The 14,592-nt window shown below is 46.8% G+C and overlaps 9 protein-coding genes across 9 annotated transcripts; 5 read left to right on the top strand and 4 right to left on the bottom strand.

The window, feature by feature from the left end:
* Window positions 1-304: 304 nt before the first annotated feature.
* On the top strand, window positions 305-1,355 carry ANOM_010623 (mitochondrial 54S ribosomal protein uL3m; the record flags this gene model as incomplete). The annotated part of the gene is made up of 2 exons (XM_015555879.1): window positions 305-1,097; window positions 1,157-1,355. 2 exons carry the CDS (start codon window positions 305-307, stop codon window positions 1,252-1,254), a joined length of 891 nt encoding a protein of 296 aa, XP_015401379.1. The 3' UTR covers window positions 1,255-1,355.
* ANOM_010624 (cytochrome c oxidase assembly factor 1 family protein) lies at window positions 1,270-2,221 on the bottom strand (the record flags this gene model as incomplete). The annotated part of the gene is made up of 2 exons (XM_015555880.1): window positions 1,270-1,691; window positions 1,760-2,221. The coding sequence occupies 2 exons, from the start codon at window positions 2,219-2,221 to the stop codon at window positions 1,599-1,601; spliced, it is 555 nt and encodes a 184-aa protein (XP_015401377.1). The 3' UTR covers window positions 1,270-1,598.
* Window positions 2,222-2,512: 291 nt separating this feature from the next.
* On the top strand, window positions 2,513-3,142 carry ANOM_010625 (uncharacterized protein; the record flags this gene model as incomplete). Its single annotated transcript, XM_015555881.1, has 3 exons — window positions 2,513-2,600; window positions 2,656-2,717; window positions 2,795-3,142. The coding sequence occupies 3 exons, from the start codon at window positions 2,513-2,515 to the stop codon at window positions 3,140-3,142; spliced, it is 498 nt and encodes a 165-aa protein (XP_015401378.1).
* Window positions 3,143-3,645: 503 nt separating this feature from the next.
* On the bottom strand, window positions 3,646-6,041 carry ANOM_010626 (putative JmjC domain protein; the record flags this gene model as incomplete). Its single annotated transcript, XM_015555882.1, has 3 exons — window positions 3,646-4,930; window positions 5,089-5,713; window positions 5,774-6,041. The coding sequence occupies 3 exons, from the start codon at window positions 6,039-6,041 to the stop codon at window positions 3,646-3,648; spliced, it is 2,178 nt and encodes a 725-aa protein (XP_015401375.1).
* A 1,228-nt stretch (window positions 6,042-7,269) lies between these two features.
* Window positions 7,270-8,154, top strand: ANOM_010627 (putative para-hydroxybenzoate-polyprenyltransferase Coq2; the record flags this gene model as incomplete). The annotated part of the gene is made up of 1 exon (XM_015555883.1): window positions 7,270-8,154. One exon carries the CDS (start codon window positions 7,270-7,272, stop codon window positions 8,152-8,154), a length of 885 nt encoding a protein of 294 aa, XP_015401376.1.
* A 574-nt stretch (window positions 8,155-8,728) lies between these two features.
* Window positions 8,729-9,623, top strand: ANOM_010628 (monothiol glutaredoxin GRX5). The gene is made up of 3 exons (XM_015555884.1): window positions 8,729-8,793; window positions 8,878-9,154; window positions 9,234-9,623. The coding sequence occupies exons 1-3, from the start codon at window positions 8,767-8,769 to the stop codon at window positions 9,383-9,385; spliced, it is 456 nt and encodes a 151-aa protein (XP_015401380.1). The 5' UTR covers window positions 8,729-8,766; the 3' UTR covers window positions 9,386-9,623.
* On the bottom strand, window positions 9,514-11,200 carry ANOM_010629 (ethanolamine-phosphate cytidylyltransferase; the record flags this gene model as incomplete). The annotated part of the gene is made up of 4 exons (XM_015555885.1): window positions 9,514-9,999; window positions 10,064-10,838; window positions 10,897-11,014; window positions 11,077-11,200. 4 exons carry the CDS (start codon window positions 11,198-11,200, stop codon window positions 9,682-9,684), a joined length of 1,335 nt encoding a protein of 444 aa, XP_015401381.1. The 3' UTR covers window positions 9,514-9,681.
* Window positions 11,201-12,062: 862 nt separating this feature from the next.
* ANOM_010630 (uncharacterized protein) lies at window positions 12,063-13,099 on the top strand (the record flags this gene model as incomplete). The annotated part of the gene is made up of 2 exons (XM_015555886.1): window positions 12,063-12,277; window positions 12,340-13,099. 2 exons carry the CDS (start codon window positions 12,063-12,065, stop codon window positions 13,097-13,099), a joined length of 975 nt encoding a protein of 324 aa, XP_015401374.1.
* Window positions 13,100-13,568: 469 nt separating this feature from the next.
* On the bottom strand, window positions 13,569-14,213 carry ANOM_010631 (putative mitochondrial protein sorting (Msf1); the record flags this gene model as incomplete). The annotated part of the gene is made up of 2 exons (XM_015555887.1): window positions 13,569-13,988; window positions 14,061-14,213. 2 exons carry the CDS (start codon window positions 14,211-14,213, stop codon window positions 13,569-13,571), a joined length of 573 nt encoding a protein of 190 aa, XP_015401373.1.
* Between the last annotated feature and the right edge of the window lie 379 nt (window positions 14,214-14,592).

Raw genomic sequence — 14,592 nt, forward strand, 5'->3', positions numbered from 1 at the left:
CACGGGATGTCTAGTATGACTGACAGCAATATCACTTCCAGGCGGCATAATACCGAATACCAGGAAACTGGTTGATTGCGGTTGTCCAATTTCCACTGTGTATTGTTTAAATCAAATGCTATGTTCTAGCGGTAGAGCATACGCGGACAGACGTGGTCGAAGCCACTATACGCCTTATGTATGAGGCACCAATGATGATTACTCACCGCCTTAGATTCTCTCCGCGTAGTCGTAAAAATCTCGGATACAGACGAATTCATCAGTTTCATTCAGGAAATGCCCCTTTAGGCAACCTTGTTCCGCCATGGCACCTCGTCTACCGGGTCGACTATTACAGCCTCCTCCTTTTCTTTGGGCTTCGCAATCAATAAATCGCAGCAATGTCACGATCCGGCCGTTCGGCATCAGGTCGTTAAACCCTCCGAAAACCTCCCGGTTCAATGTCGGGTCTGATCTCCCAGTGCTCAAGTCGACGCCAACAGCAGCCCTAGAACGCAAAGCAGACACACTGCCCCCCAGAACTGGAGCCATCGCTATCAAGAAAGGGATGACTGCCCTCTATGATGCAGAGACAGGGAAGCGAATCGCGTGCACCGTCCTTCAGCTGGACCGAGTGGAAGTTATCTCGCATAAGACACGACAGCAGCACGGTTACTTTGCTGTCCAAGTTGGTTCTGGTTGGAAACACCCTAGCAATCTCACCAAGTCACTACTAGGGCACTTCTCTGCTAATGGTATCTCCCCGAAACGGCACATCTTTGAGTTTCGAGTGCGGGATGAAAATGGCCTCCCACCTGTTGGTCAGGCAATCAATGCGGACTGGTTCCAGGAAGGTCAATATGTTGATGCTCGGTCAAACACAAAGGGAAAGGGATTTGCTGGTGTGATGAAAAGACATGGGTTTGGTGGTCAAGACCGAAGCCATGGTGTCAGTTTAACACATCGCTCTCTTGGTTCTGCGGGTCCCAGTCAAGGTGGTGGATCTAGAGTGTATCCTGGGAAAAAGATGGCAGGAAATATGGGTAATGAGCAGAATACAGTACAGAACCTCAAAATTCTCAAAGTTGACTCGCAGAATGGGATTGTTGTTGTCAATGGTAAGATTTCTCTACTCCTTGGCGCATTGGGCTATGCTAATTCGGGTATTTCCTACCAGGCGCTGTTAGTGGGCCGAAAGGCTGCATCGTCAGGATTCAAGATGCCATCAAGAAACCATGGCCCGAAGTCGTATCTCCCTCTGAACCAGCTCCATAACCTACTAGATGGTTGTTTTGCTTCTGAGAATGTACTATTACAATATATTGTTTACAAAGCGGCGTCTGTATATGATACATAAATGATATCCTTTTATCGTTCTCTCTCCTCCCATTTCTTTTCCATTGGTGGAATTTCCCTCAGTTCTGTCTCTGCGGCCTTTATGTACTCTGAAGTACCGTTGCTCCGTACCAAAATGGAGTGAAGGAGCCAAAAAGTGCCATAGCCCCGACGCTTACATGCCTAGGTTAGTGCACGGAAAGCTTCAAGATGTACAAGGATGAAAGTGCTGCACGATGCCATGCATAAGTAGGGATGCAGCTTCCAGGGAAACTTGACGGTAATTAGTCGTGTTGACGAAACGGGTCACTGGCGCTGTCAAGGAGCGGAACGACCGTGCCATCCTCCGTCTCCAGACTCCATTCCTCAGTCCGAAACTGGAACAAACCCGTTAGAAGAGAACTTTCGGACAAAGAAGGGGAAAGTGTGTTTGTTTATAACGAACATAGCTCATTCGGTCTGGCCTAATGCTGCGGAACCTCATTATACCCTGCGACTTTGTTCCTTTAACCCTGAAGGATATGTCGATACGTCCATGTAGCTGATTCATTTCCCCACTGATCCATGGTATCTTTTGAGCAAAGTAAATCTCATCGCCCAGGATTTCGCGAGCACGCGGAGAGGTGCGGAGAGCATAGAGGGTACTGCTGACCACGCTTGAAGACGACTTCTGATAGTTGAAAATCCCTAGCATCGCAGCTCCGACAGCGATAGCAAATATTGGCAAGGTCCGCATCCACCGTCGGTCCTTATTCACAGAAGGCAGTTCGCGGTCTGCCCGTCGTTCCATCAAAGGGCCTGAGTTGGCGTGCGGGGCGGGAATGAGATTGCGACGAAGAAAAGTCCGGCCAGGAGAGAACGCGACTCGCACAACGCCAATGCGCCGTTGCGCAAAATGCAGAGCCATTACTTGGTAAAAGCAAATCCAGATGGCTAGCTAGATGATATGATGCAAAGGCGAGCTTGGTCATATATCAATTGCATGGGCACGACGATAGTAGATATGTTAGCAACTTAGCGGTTCCTTTCGAGACAGATGTGGCTTGTGGAGCGGAGAGGGACAACCAAACAAGACAAACTGTGGAGGTAGAAATGGTTACGGACGACCCAGCAATATAGCGGATAAATGTAACGTCATCTTCTAGTATACACACAACTCAACCGTGCAACTTAAGAGGTACAACACCAGCCTGCACCCATGGCAGCTGCACGACTGCGCAAGGCATTTCATTACCCTGACGATTCAGGTGATAATGAGCATGAACGCGAAGAGCTAGACGAGGAGGGTGTGTTATATGGATATGCCAGGCTCAATACAATCTTTCACTAACAATTTTGCAGAGCAGGAGTTAGTAATAAACCGCTTGCGAGTACAAAATGATAAGCACAATGCAGAATTTACTGTAAATATCTCTCTTCAGAAGTTGTCACTGAGCATCGCTAAACATGAAACTCAAACTCGGTACCATCTATTAAATAGGTCACCTTCACTGCCATCCCACTATTATCAGTCTCAGTATTCATTCCATCAGTGATTAAGCAGGGCGCAAGCTTACAGGAGCGTTTCCTCACATGCTTGGGCATTCTTTCATTGATAACTACGGCATATACTATGAAATACTTCCCCTTCCAGCACCCAGATCTGAAGGGCAAAGGATCTATGCGAAGTTCAGGTACTATTATCACCCACTTTCGGAAGCTTCTTCTCCCTGTGAATACTGCAATATGTGGCATGTTGCTATTAGTGTGGCTCTTCACCCCGGTGGAGCCACCTAGCGATGTACAGCCAAAAGTATATTTTGTTCCTGGAGGTGAGTGTTTCTTGTAGCTGTGCCTCTTTGACTATGGCCACAGCCATTTCTTCAGGACAATGGAAGTAACTTAATATCTTGCAGCAATGCTTGGAATTATCATGTTAGCAAAGAAAATGATGGTCTCTGTTGACCTTAAACATCTTGAGGATCTTCGATATGGGTATAAAGGAGTTTAGGGCTTTATGACATAGCTGCTGATCGGCACTAACCATATACAACCAGCACTCATTTTTGTCCTTTCTTCATACCTTCCACCCTCCCTTGTCCGTCTTGTATAGTTGCAACTGACCAGATATTCACAAGGCTTTCTCCATTGTCTTAAACCAACGCGTTGTTTGAGGTTATCCGTGTCTTACACTCCTTCAAATGGTATCACTGCTGGATTATCATGCTAAATAGCCCAATAGCTTCAGCCGCTTCATCGGCCAATAACAAGATTATCAGGGATCAAAAAAATTAGATAGATCTTTCTCAATACAAAATTATCAGGCCCATATCATCATTTCAGGTGTCCTTGTCATGTCTGCAGCGCTTTCTGTCCTTCTCCAGCGAATCTGCACATGTCACTGACTGATGGCTTCCGGCGGAGAGAAGACCCATCTAGTTTTTCCAGTGCAGGATCAACGGGTATTTCGCTATAGTCGTTGAAGTACCCAGCTGCAGGGGAAGCCAATTTGACACTCTCTGGACCCTCGCTCACGGCCTGGGGGAACTCTAGCTCAATACAATTATCAACCAAGGCTTTGTTGCGCTTCTCATCCGCTTCTTTCTGATGCTTTTTCAGTCGACCTTCTTCATCGTCACCAGCCTTCTTCAACCATCGCAGGTTGGACTGACGGAAATCCACCAAACTTTCCACACTGCGCAGATCTGCTACCTTCCTGGTGTCGTGGCCCAATAAAGTGCATGTTGGTTCGTAAGGGTTCATGGTCGGATCTCGACGGCATGCAGCGCAACTGCAAATCTTCTGACATCTAGGACACATCCAGTGATACATCTCCATGGTGTCCTGTGGTTGGATATTAAAGGCTCTGAAGAGACTACCATAGCAGTAACTTAAGTTGCAGTATGAGCATGAGGCGAGCTTCCACATAGGCTCAGCACATTTGCAAATATGGCATCGGCCACCTTTTGTGCATGGATCGCTTTTGTCAGTTTTTCTTCGCTTCCGAATAGGGGTAGCATTCTCAGAGCCACTGTTATTTTCCTCTATTCGCTGACAGACCGGATTTGTGACATCGAACCAGGGGCGGCGTTTCATTTGTTCATGGCATATCTCGGCTAGGGTTTTCCTGCCCAGTTGAGCCCTCTTCGCAGGGAGACATGGGTATTTATCACTCTTAGCCTCGACGAACCTTAGTAATTGCTGCCTCCACTTCTCATACTTTCCGGTCAGTTCACTCCAGCGGAACTGCTCAACCCACTGTAACTTTGATATACAAGCACAGCTTCTGCCCATGGTATAGCACTCCATGCAAATGTCGTATGTATCATCACCCTCACCAATACACCAGGGGCAAGTCAAAAATCTGTTGAATATGTTACCTCGGCAATAGGAGCAAGTGATATTGCTATCGAAAGGAACGTATTCAATATCATCTTTCGGTGGATCATGCAAAAAGCTCTCGGAAAGCAGGATCTGGGTATAAAGTTCAAATAAAAGCTCGAAATCCTCTAGTAGCAACTGCACACGAAGGCCCCAAACGCCGCTGTCGCCCACCTCACTAAGAAGATCAGAATAGTGGTCAAGCGCGTAAAAGACAATGGCCTTATTCTTGTACTGCTCATCGCGGCACACCATTCTAGCATGGGGGAGCGCCTCAAACAGGGCCAATTCTAAAGTTTTTGCAATAGTCCGATTCCATGCTACTTTCATCGTTCTCGTTCCCCGGTTCCACACCTGGTGTGCGGCTAGTGAGGAACCAAGAGAAAATCCCCCGGTCTTTGTTCGACAATATACGTCTTGAACGGAGCCGCTTTCCATGCATTGATCTGGGCAAAGTGGTCCTCGATATCAATATCATGTCCCAGCGTAGACATCCAGTACTCAGCTACGACGTGGCGATCTTTGCTCTCAGTCATGAACCAGATGGAAGATCCTGGCTTAGTTGCTTTCCCGTACTCAACAGACCCATCTGACGCTTCAACCATTATGTTCTGTCCAAGGCTGGCGCACATCTCCTGGTGCGCTGGTGTATAAGTCCCTTCGTGGCCAATGTAGCACATCAGGTTTTCAGCACGCATGAAGGGTGGAAGACAACTCATGAGGTCCCCAGCCTTGGCAATAGGCCTCCCTGAAGCTGATCGAGCTAATAGATCGTCATTTGACGATAATGTCTTTGCCCCGGGGCCTTCGAACATCTCCGGTAACTTGTTTAGGTAGAACAATGGAGGAGGGATGAGCTGTTTGAGGTGGTCATGCCATTGTTGGGGGCAGTCGATATCTTTAAGATAAATCCTCTGGCGATTTGGATCTTTATAGTTATGGGTAGTCCATTGATTCGTAAGCAAATGCATGTTCTTCAAATAATGCCCAATAGTAAGTGGAAGGTCGGTTTTGGTCGTGAGATCCCGAGCAAATTCCGCTTCATATGAAGTACAATCAGACAAAAGGCTGCACACGCAGGGCTGGGAGGGTTACTCACTCTTCATTGAATAGTGGCTCCTCAGCCATTTCTCGGAGAATATGGAATTGTCAAGTCTTTGGTTAAACCCTTCGATAACCAGGGGCTTTCCACCCAGAACAACATGAAGCCACACGAGTTTCTCGAAGTTCTCTAGGCCATTCGCATCAATTGCATCACAGTGAATTCTAGCCACATATTCGAAGTTTGGTGTCGAGTCTACTAAATCCGCAACGTCCAGATCTGGAGAAATGGGCTCAAAGGCAGCCCGTGGCCGTTGAGCAGGCATCCTAGTAACTGCTGAGGAAATAAAAGGTTGGAATAACGACGTAACAGGAAGTTTGGAGCCTCTCCATGCGGGTTCATATAGAGATCACAGTGAATCACCATAAGGTTGGGCAGTCATACATTTTCTAAGATTAGAAAGCCTTATATCGCTCAAACCAACATGATATAGGCTCCTTTACAGTGATCCGGAGCAGTAACAGCGGAGCAACAGCAGGGGTTAAGATGTAATTGTCTCTCACGTCGTAGCTCAAAGAAGTATCTGCCATATCAAGCCCCACAAATACTTGGGGGCGCAGAAGTTGAGGAGCATGACAGAACAAAGAGAGGGAACGCCGATTGGAAGTAGAAATAAAAAGCAAGATTTTGAAGCAGCAAATGGTTCAAGTTCCCACAATCGCGATACACTCTTAAGAGCTTCAGTATGACTGGTCTAGGAGATACCCGCCGCACTTTCCTGTATCCGGTTAGTACCTAATACTATCACTGTGGGTCCTCCCTCCATTAGTGAAGGGAAAAAAGATCGGATTCTGATGACTACATAGAATTCCTAGATCACAAGAGTAGCACACAACTCTTGAAAGACACTGAAACCCTATACAGCTAAAGGGCCGCTGACTTACAGGCTAACATCTGTGAGGATATCCCTGCACCAGCCATTAAAAACGAGTGTAGTTCAGCATTCTAACCCTACTTCGCTCACCAAGATGAACTTCAGTTGACCTACCCACTCAAGCATCGAAGAAAAGCTATTGATGTTTCGCTACAGGTGACTTCTATAGACCATCTGATAGCCTTGGAGAATGCAATTTACTACTCGTGTCGCCATGTATCGGAGTATGCAACCACGCAGTTGCTTCGAAGTAAGAACAGTTTGTCACAACAGGCGTGATTTGCCATATCTTCGATATAGTCTCTCCCCTCGCTTTATTTCGGGCTGTTATACTAGGCAGAGATCTACCCTTCTTGATACACCCAAGCCCACTACTCACGCAGGATCGGCATTAAGAAGGTTCAATTCGCACCTACCGTACTCATCACCTTCAGCTACCAAATCACCCGGTACAGCAGAACGGGCCTCGGTAATTCATTACACTCCACCCAAGACAGGACTTGTTGCCTCTCTCCCCCAGTCTTGGATACCGTACGCCGAACTGATACGACTTGACAAACCTACTGGCACATACTATCTTTTCTTCCCATGCGCATTCTCAACACTTCTTGCGGCGCCTATGGCATCGTCGACCCCTTTGCAAGTCCTTGGGACGATGGGACTGTTTTTAACGGGAGCTTTGATCATGCGAGGCGCCGGCTGTACAATCAATGATTTATGGGATAGGAATTTGGATCCACATGTTGAACGCACCAAGTTTCGGCCAATTGCTAGAAGGGCAGTATCCCCGCGCAAAGCTGTAGTGTTTACTGGGGTGCAGTTGCTGGCGGGTCTGGGCATTCTTCTTCAATTCCCAACGCTGTGTCTTTGGTATGGGATACCTAGTCTGCTTCTTGTGACGACTTACCCTCTCGCAAAGCGCATCACGTACTACCCGCAAGCCGTTCTGGGCCTAACATTTTCGTGGGGGGCGATGATGGGATTTCCTGCGCTGGGAATAGATCTTCTCAGCAACCATTCTGCCTTGGAGTCAGCAGCAGCACTCTATTCTAGCTGCGTTGCTTGGACAATTCTGTACGATATGATCTACGCCCATATGGACATAAAGGATGATGTAGCGGCAGGTATCAAGTCCATCGCTCTTCGTCATGAACACAATACAAAAACCGTTCTTTCTGCTCTAGCAGTTGTCCAAGTGGCGTTGCTTGCTGCAGCCGGCGTGTCGGCTGGCGCTGGACCAGTCTTTTTTATTGGCAGCTGTGGCAGCGCGGCTCTTTCTCTTGGTATGATGATATGGAGGGTTCAGCTAAAAAATGTCCAGAATTGCTGGTGGTGGTTCAAGAATGGTTGTTTGCTCACTGGAGGTGGCATTACCTTGGGGATGTTGTTCGACTATATAGCGCGTGCGACTGATTTGGACGAGAAGGATACCAGATCACCCCAAGTGTTCACAGACGCAACTTCCAAATCCAATGGAGAGGCAGGTGATCGGCCAATATTGTAGCATTAGATCATTATGTTTAGACATATCTGGGATCTCATTGTCGCAAGGGAAGAAAACCTCGCATTAAGTATGTATTGACACGGCGTTAGTTTCTTGCTTGTATCACTCAGTTGTCGGTCCCACTCCAATAACCTAATAACCAGGTCTTGCAGTATTCTTGGAGTAGAGAGGCTCCTCGTAGTGATCCACTTGCGTTCATCCCCTTGCTTCCGATAAGCCGGATTATTGATCATACCTATCACCATTGTAACTGGATTTATCCTAAGGACTTGGCCATAGTGAGACAGATAGACAGTGTACCACTACAGTAGATCATTAGCTACCCCTGGCTAAATTGCGCTAGGCACTCCAAGAGTACATAGTACTACAAGTTGGCAATGTGGTAAGCACTACAAAGTACTTGCTGGTAACAAGGTACTAGGTAACTACTAGTAACTCCCGCCTGTTGGTTGCTGACAAAGCGTGAAAGAACACTGGTTAGTACGACGTTGTTGACCACATGATTGGCTGCTGCTTAGTGAGCCAAGTTTTAGTACTATGACGGACACTGCTCAGCATTTATAATTCCATCAGTAGACCAAGTAACTATCTGCTGTGCTAGTACCTCCAAAAATGTTCTCCAGAGCGGCTTTCTCGTCGGTAAGTTCAGCCCATGTTTACTTATGAATATTACACTCAGTTGATTACTTTTGACCTTTCACAAGCTCACGTAAACTGAGATAGGCATTCCGACCGCTTTCGCGGCCACAGACGCTGCCACTACGACCCTATGGTTTTCAGTTACCGTCTAACCTTTACGCCCGACTACTCTCTTCTGAGACGAAATCGGCAATTGATAAAGCCATTGCATCTGCCCCGGTTGTCCTTTTCATGAAAGGTACCCCCGAGACTCCTCAATGTGGCTTCTCGCGAGCAAGTATCCAGATCTTGGGCTTGCAAGGGGTTGATCCTAAGAAGTTTGTCGCATTCAATGTGCTGGAGGATGCTGAATTGCGTCAGGGTATGTCCTGGCATTGAAACTCGCAGGATTGTTGATGCTTCAAATGGGTTCGCGGTCATTAACCAGTGTTTGTGTTTAGGTATCAAAGAATACTCCGACTGGCCAACCATCCCACAGTTATATTTGGATAAGGAGTTTGTTGGTGGCTGTGATATTCTAATGTCGATGCATCAAAACGGGGAGCTCGCAAAATTGCTTGAAGAAAAGAATGTCCTGGTGGCGGCTGGCTAACTCGAAGCATAGATGCCAGGTTTTAAAAAAAGACTGTGTAGTATATTTGTCTATATAAGCAGTACTACCGGGTAGCTTGTGAGGATCAACTGTTATATCAGCTGTATCATTTTATCTGCGTCGAATCTAGTTAGAGCTGAGAGTATACTGTCTGGCTAGGTGTGGGTATTATAAGTTAATCCTCTTCCCTTCCAGGTTCAGTCTCTATTATGTGAACCCAGGCATACAAATCAATGAACGAGCATTGACAATGCTTACATCTCGCACTTTTGGCAGTGTAGACCAAAGTCGCTTGCCTAATTTATTGAGTCTTCCTTGGCCTTCCTCAGCTCTTCAATGACTCCCTTCTGTAACTTTGCGCGCTGTCTCTCTTCATAAGCCTCACGGCTTTTTAGGATCCTCCCAACTATTTCGCCAGCATTCACATGCTGGAAATCATGACTACCTGTTTCTCTGAAAATGCCCATTCTTTTGGGGGCTGTGTAGGGATCATATGTAAGTGGAATAAATGTGGTAGGCCCATGATAAACAGCATCCGGTACACCTAGAGGCATGGCTCTTAGGTAGGGTTCACTTGGTGAGAAAGGAGCGGAGAATATGACGGCATGGATATACTAGGGGCAGTCAATAAGACGAGTGGGATGATCACCAGCACTGGCAGAGGATAGCATGACTTACACGGCACTGAAGAACACAAAGTCCGCGCTCAAATATGTTCATGATAGGGTAGTTGAAGCCCTTCCAATGATTGATTACACCATCATCATGGATGCCCGCAATGACATAAGCCGGGCCATAATCTTCTCCGTATTCCCTGAGTCTTTTCTCTTTCATTGCAGGGTCGTACCAACCACGCTGACGACCTTCCCTATCCTCGCGTGCCAAAACCTGTCTGAGAAATTCAATATGTCCAGAAGAGAATAGATCAAAGCCTCCATCAACATAAATGATTCTCTGTCCTGGTCTAGACGGCTTCCCGCCTGAAATTGTTTCGAATAATCCAGGCTCTTCCGTAGTATTGTCAAGCTTGGCAGAATTCGAGCCAGCCCAGATCCATACAGGGGAGCCAGGCTGCAAACCAGTCTCGTCAGTGGCATAATCGCGAATTCTTTGCATAAGGTTAGCGGCAGCTGACCGCCGTTCTTCTTGGTTCACAGATCCTTCCTCGCCGGCAAGTGTACCTTTCACATTTTTCACAAAGTGTCCCTTTGTGCACAGGAGCATACGACCGACTAAATCAGTAGTGGAGATTCCAGGGGTCCTTTTGACCACACGAAATCGCCCTGCAGCCTTCACAAATCGATAGCAATCGTCACCGTTGCTATCAGATGTAATATCATCTCCATGGACAACGTATTTGCAGCCATAATGAGACACCCATGGTAATTGCGTCACATACGGAGCATGGGGAACACAACAGGTCACCCAGCGACATGCTTCGACGGCAGAAACACTAAATATACAAGGAATCAGGCCAGGCCGCAAAAAAGATGTTGTGTTAAGCTACTCACCGCTCAGTCAAAGTCATCACAGTTGGGCCTTTGTTCTCAAGTATCGCTTTATCAGAATGCACACCAACATAGAGTTCCTTTCCGAGTCTACGTGCCTGAAGCATGGCACCCGCGTGCCCTGCAATTCTCATCTTATATTAGAGCCCACTCTCAGACCTGTAAGCAGATTTCGCTTCTCACCGTGATGACTGAAGTCAAAGCATCCATCCACCCATATACGGTCTTCAGCAATTGGTACATCATATTGAGGGTCAACTGGCCATTGCCCTGACAGGGGGACAGGATCTTCGTTGGAAGTACTCATTTTTGTTTTTTCTTTTCTTTAGTTTTCTGTAGTGCGGGGTACCAGAAAGACGCGACAAGTACTTGCTATCAGCAACTGATAATTAGCAGAGTGATGGTTATTTATAATTGTCCCCCTTCCATTCTTCAGATGTATTCTTACACCAGGAATAAGTAGATAGGTGGGTGTGAATACAAAATAAGGGGGGCGTCGGTTCAGCGATGGTAATAGACCCTAAAGGGAACTATCAACCTAAAAGTGAGGAAGAGAGGGGCCGAGATTGGACTGGACTGTTCATAGGAAGGCGCGAGGGCCACGGGGTTGCGGAGAATTCCCGTAATACTATTAGTACCTAGGTATGCGTACTAAAGCCGAAAGGTAATTGGTAAATGGAACATGTGTCCTCCGTAGTTACCTGTTCATTTGTTAGTGGTGATTGATGTAAATACCTACACTACTATCTAGTACTAAATCTATGTCCACCTAGCTCGTCACTCCATTATACTCTACAAAATTAATTCCGGACAGAGTATATATATCTCTATCTCTCTATATCAGTAAATCCCAATTGGTCGCTGGCTATATGCGTGATAACTAAAGATCCAAGTAATTTGCTCTGTTCTATGGAGTACCAGCCATGACCTTGTCGAACGAGGCATAGTCTGGTTAAGTAGTGGAGCAATGTAAATCTTATCGGATGTAATTAAATCACATCACATTTATCGGCAAAAGTCTTCGTACGCTCTACTGAAGGTCTATCACTCCAACTTTCTATCCCTAGATGTCAGCAAACTACTAAGCCTGCTTTGTTCGGACGCCAACAGAGGACAGACTTCTGCTTGCCTTGATTTTTCTCCTGTCTCTGTTAGTTCCTCCGTTGAACATGTCGAACATGATCTCGTCCACCTTTGCCCCTACATTGACTCGCAGAGACACTGGCAAATCGAGCATAGGCCACGAGACGACAGTTGGTTCTCTCCCTCCACCGCTAACTAGTGGAGGGGGGTCATTCGGGCCACAGAGCGCTGCAGCAATCTATCAGCATATACATGATATGGCTACGAAGCGAATATCAACCTTACATTACTTGAGAAAGGCGTCAGTTTATTATGACTCTGAGACAAACATGAACTAGGGATGACTCGCTGACGGCTTTTCAGACACGAAGGCCGTATTTACTGGTTCAATACTGTACACTTTTCTCGGGCTGATATCGGTCGAATTCCATACTTCGAAGCCCGCAAGCTTTCTCGCCGTGCGATAAACTACCTTCTCCTGGGCCTATCACTCCCGCCAATTCTAGACGTCAGCTCGACCCCTGTGGAATATCTGCGGGCACTCAATGCACTGTTGAATGAATTCGAAGCATTCCAGCAAGTGCACCCTCCTGATGGAAGCTCCTCATCAACACTTGCTAGAGCACGGATACCACAGATGTTAAAGAGAGCCGCGCATGCGGGAACCAAGACTAGAAGAGCTAGTTCTGCAACTGAAATTGGTCTACCCATGCAGTCTAGCGACCCATCTGAATTAAAGGCCATGACAGGCAACATAACATCGTCTGCTTCGGCAGCAGCCGCTGCCATCTCTTTCCCCAACACTGAAGCGTCGGAGCTTCTCCCTGGCGAGGAATATTCCTACCTCCTAACGCCGTCTTTACCATTTGAACCAGATTATTTTGAAACGTTTGTAACTTTGTGTGACGTGCTGATAGACTGCTATACTCGACTTATATCTTTGGTTCCGACCCCTTCCGTTTGTACTGTTGCACTGGGTGAAATGTTCTCCAAGGCCGATGCTAAGCTTCGAAAGATCATGGTAGCAGGGGTCGTGCGTGAATTCGAGGATGCGAGCCGGATGAATGCAAAGAATGAAATCTCGGGGGTAAGCCGCGTTGTCCTTGGGGGTCTTCTAGGCTAGCTACGGGCACGTCTCAAACGCTTAACCTAAGACGATATCATCTATAAGTGCTCCTACCTAGTATTACCCTGCGGCTGCTTCATTCTGTTATTTATAGCCATTCAGTAACGGCAAAACAAGATATCATTATCTTTTGCCACCCTTCGGGTAACCATGTAATGTATACGTTCCACTATCCCGGAACAGTACAAACTAATAAAGATGACTTTTGAGGGACATATGACTTGTGAGAAACAGTGCGTTATAACCATAAAGCTAGTCATCGCTAGTCAAACAATCCATAAGGAATAAACAAGCAAAGTTAAGCCATGCCCGCCAACAAGGGAAAAGAGAGGAATCATAAGGAACAAAAAAAACGCCAACTTGCACCGTACGCTCGGAAACAATCATAACTGACGCCGGTATATGCAAATGCCCGATTTTATGGTGCTGAACTCCAGTCTTGCAGGGATATAGAACACTGGATAAGTCATGACTGAAGTTTATCGTTCTCACGCTCACGTTGTTCACCAAATACCCGTCGGCTCATCTCAAGAACAGCCTCAAACCCTTCTCGGCCCCTTTTTGCGTTTTGACTGAATCTCTCCACACTTGCCTCTTCTACCTTGTTCTTGATCTTTTGCCACCCGCCACAGAGTGCAGTGATCTTTGCTTCCTGGTTGAAATTCGTGGTACAAGTTGGCTTCGCTGGGGATGGTTGATAGATGACAGTCTCTTGAACATTCAGAACATTGGACCATGTAAGGTTGGACGAGCACATTGTGACTTTCTTTGATTTCGGATCGACGTAGGAAATCTCGTAGACATGCGAGGTAGCGCTTCCTCCGAAAAGAGAAAGAACCCATTGCGGCACCGATTGATCACATGTGATAAGACGCTCTGTACGTAACTGCAATGATACAGCAGTTAGTCGCCGTAACGAACTTTTTATTGCGGTTGATTAAGCAGGACAAGCACATACGATACCAGTTTCTGAGTCGACAGTCCGGGACAATGTATCTACCGCCACAACATGTGTGGACTTGTCATTCCACGGGCAGTACTTGCGCCAGTTCGCCGTTGATACCTCCTCCCAAGAGTAATCGAAAGTACAAGTCGAGGAGAAGACCTTCATTTTGACCGACGGTATTGATGTAAGATTTCCGTGCTGCTTTTGGTTTAGGGGAGGGCGGTAGTATTGGTCTGCAATGGATGAAGCGGCGATATAGGAAGCACGTAGCGCGTAGGGAATCGATGGACTGAGATGACAATAAATGGCTGAAACCAAGCCTCTTTGGCAACGATGCAGGAAGGAGTAAGGTCTAAGAGAGTGTCACAGCACAGGAATTATAAGGGAGTAAAAGACTACGGAGGTGAAGAACAAAGTGAAAATCCTATTCTACAAGATGAGGAATGAACTTGAAGAACAGGCTATCCAGTCTGGACAATGAAAGAGAGTGGCGATCGCAACTCTCGGGTGTGTAATGTCAAATGGCGTGGGCCTTTTTTTTTTT

This window comes from Aspergillus nomiae (assembly GCF_001204775.2).
Source record: "Aspergillus nomiae NRRL 13137 chromosome Unknown contig00602, whole genome shotgun sequence".
Taxonomy (NCBI): Eukaryota; Fungi; Ascomycota; class Eurotiomycetes; order Eurotiales; family Aspergillaceae; genus Aspergillus; species Aspergillus nomiae.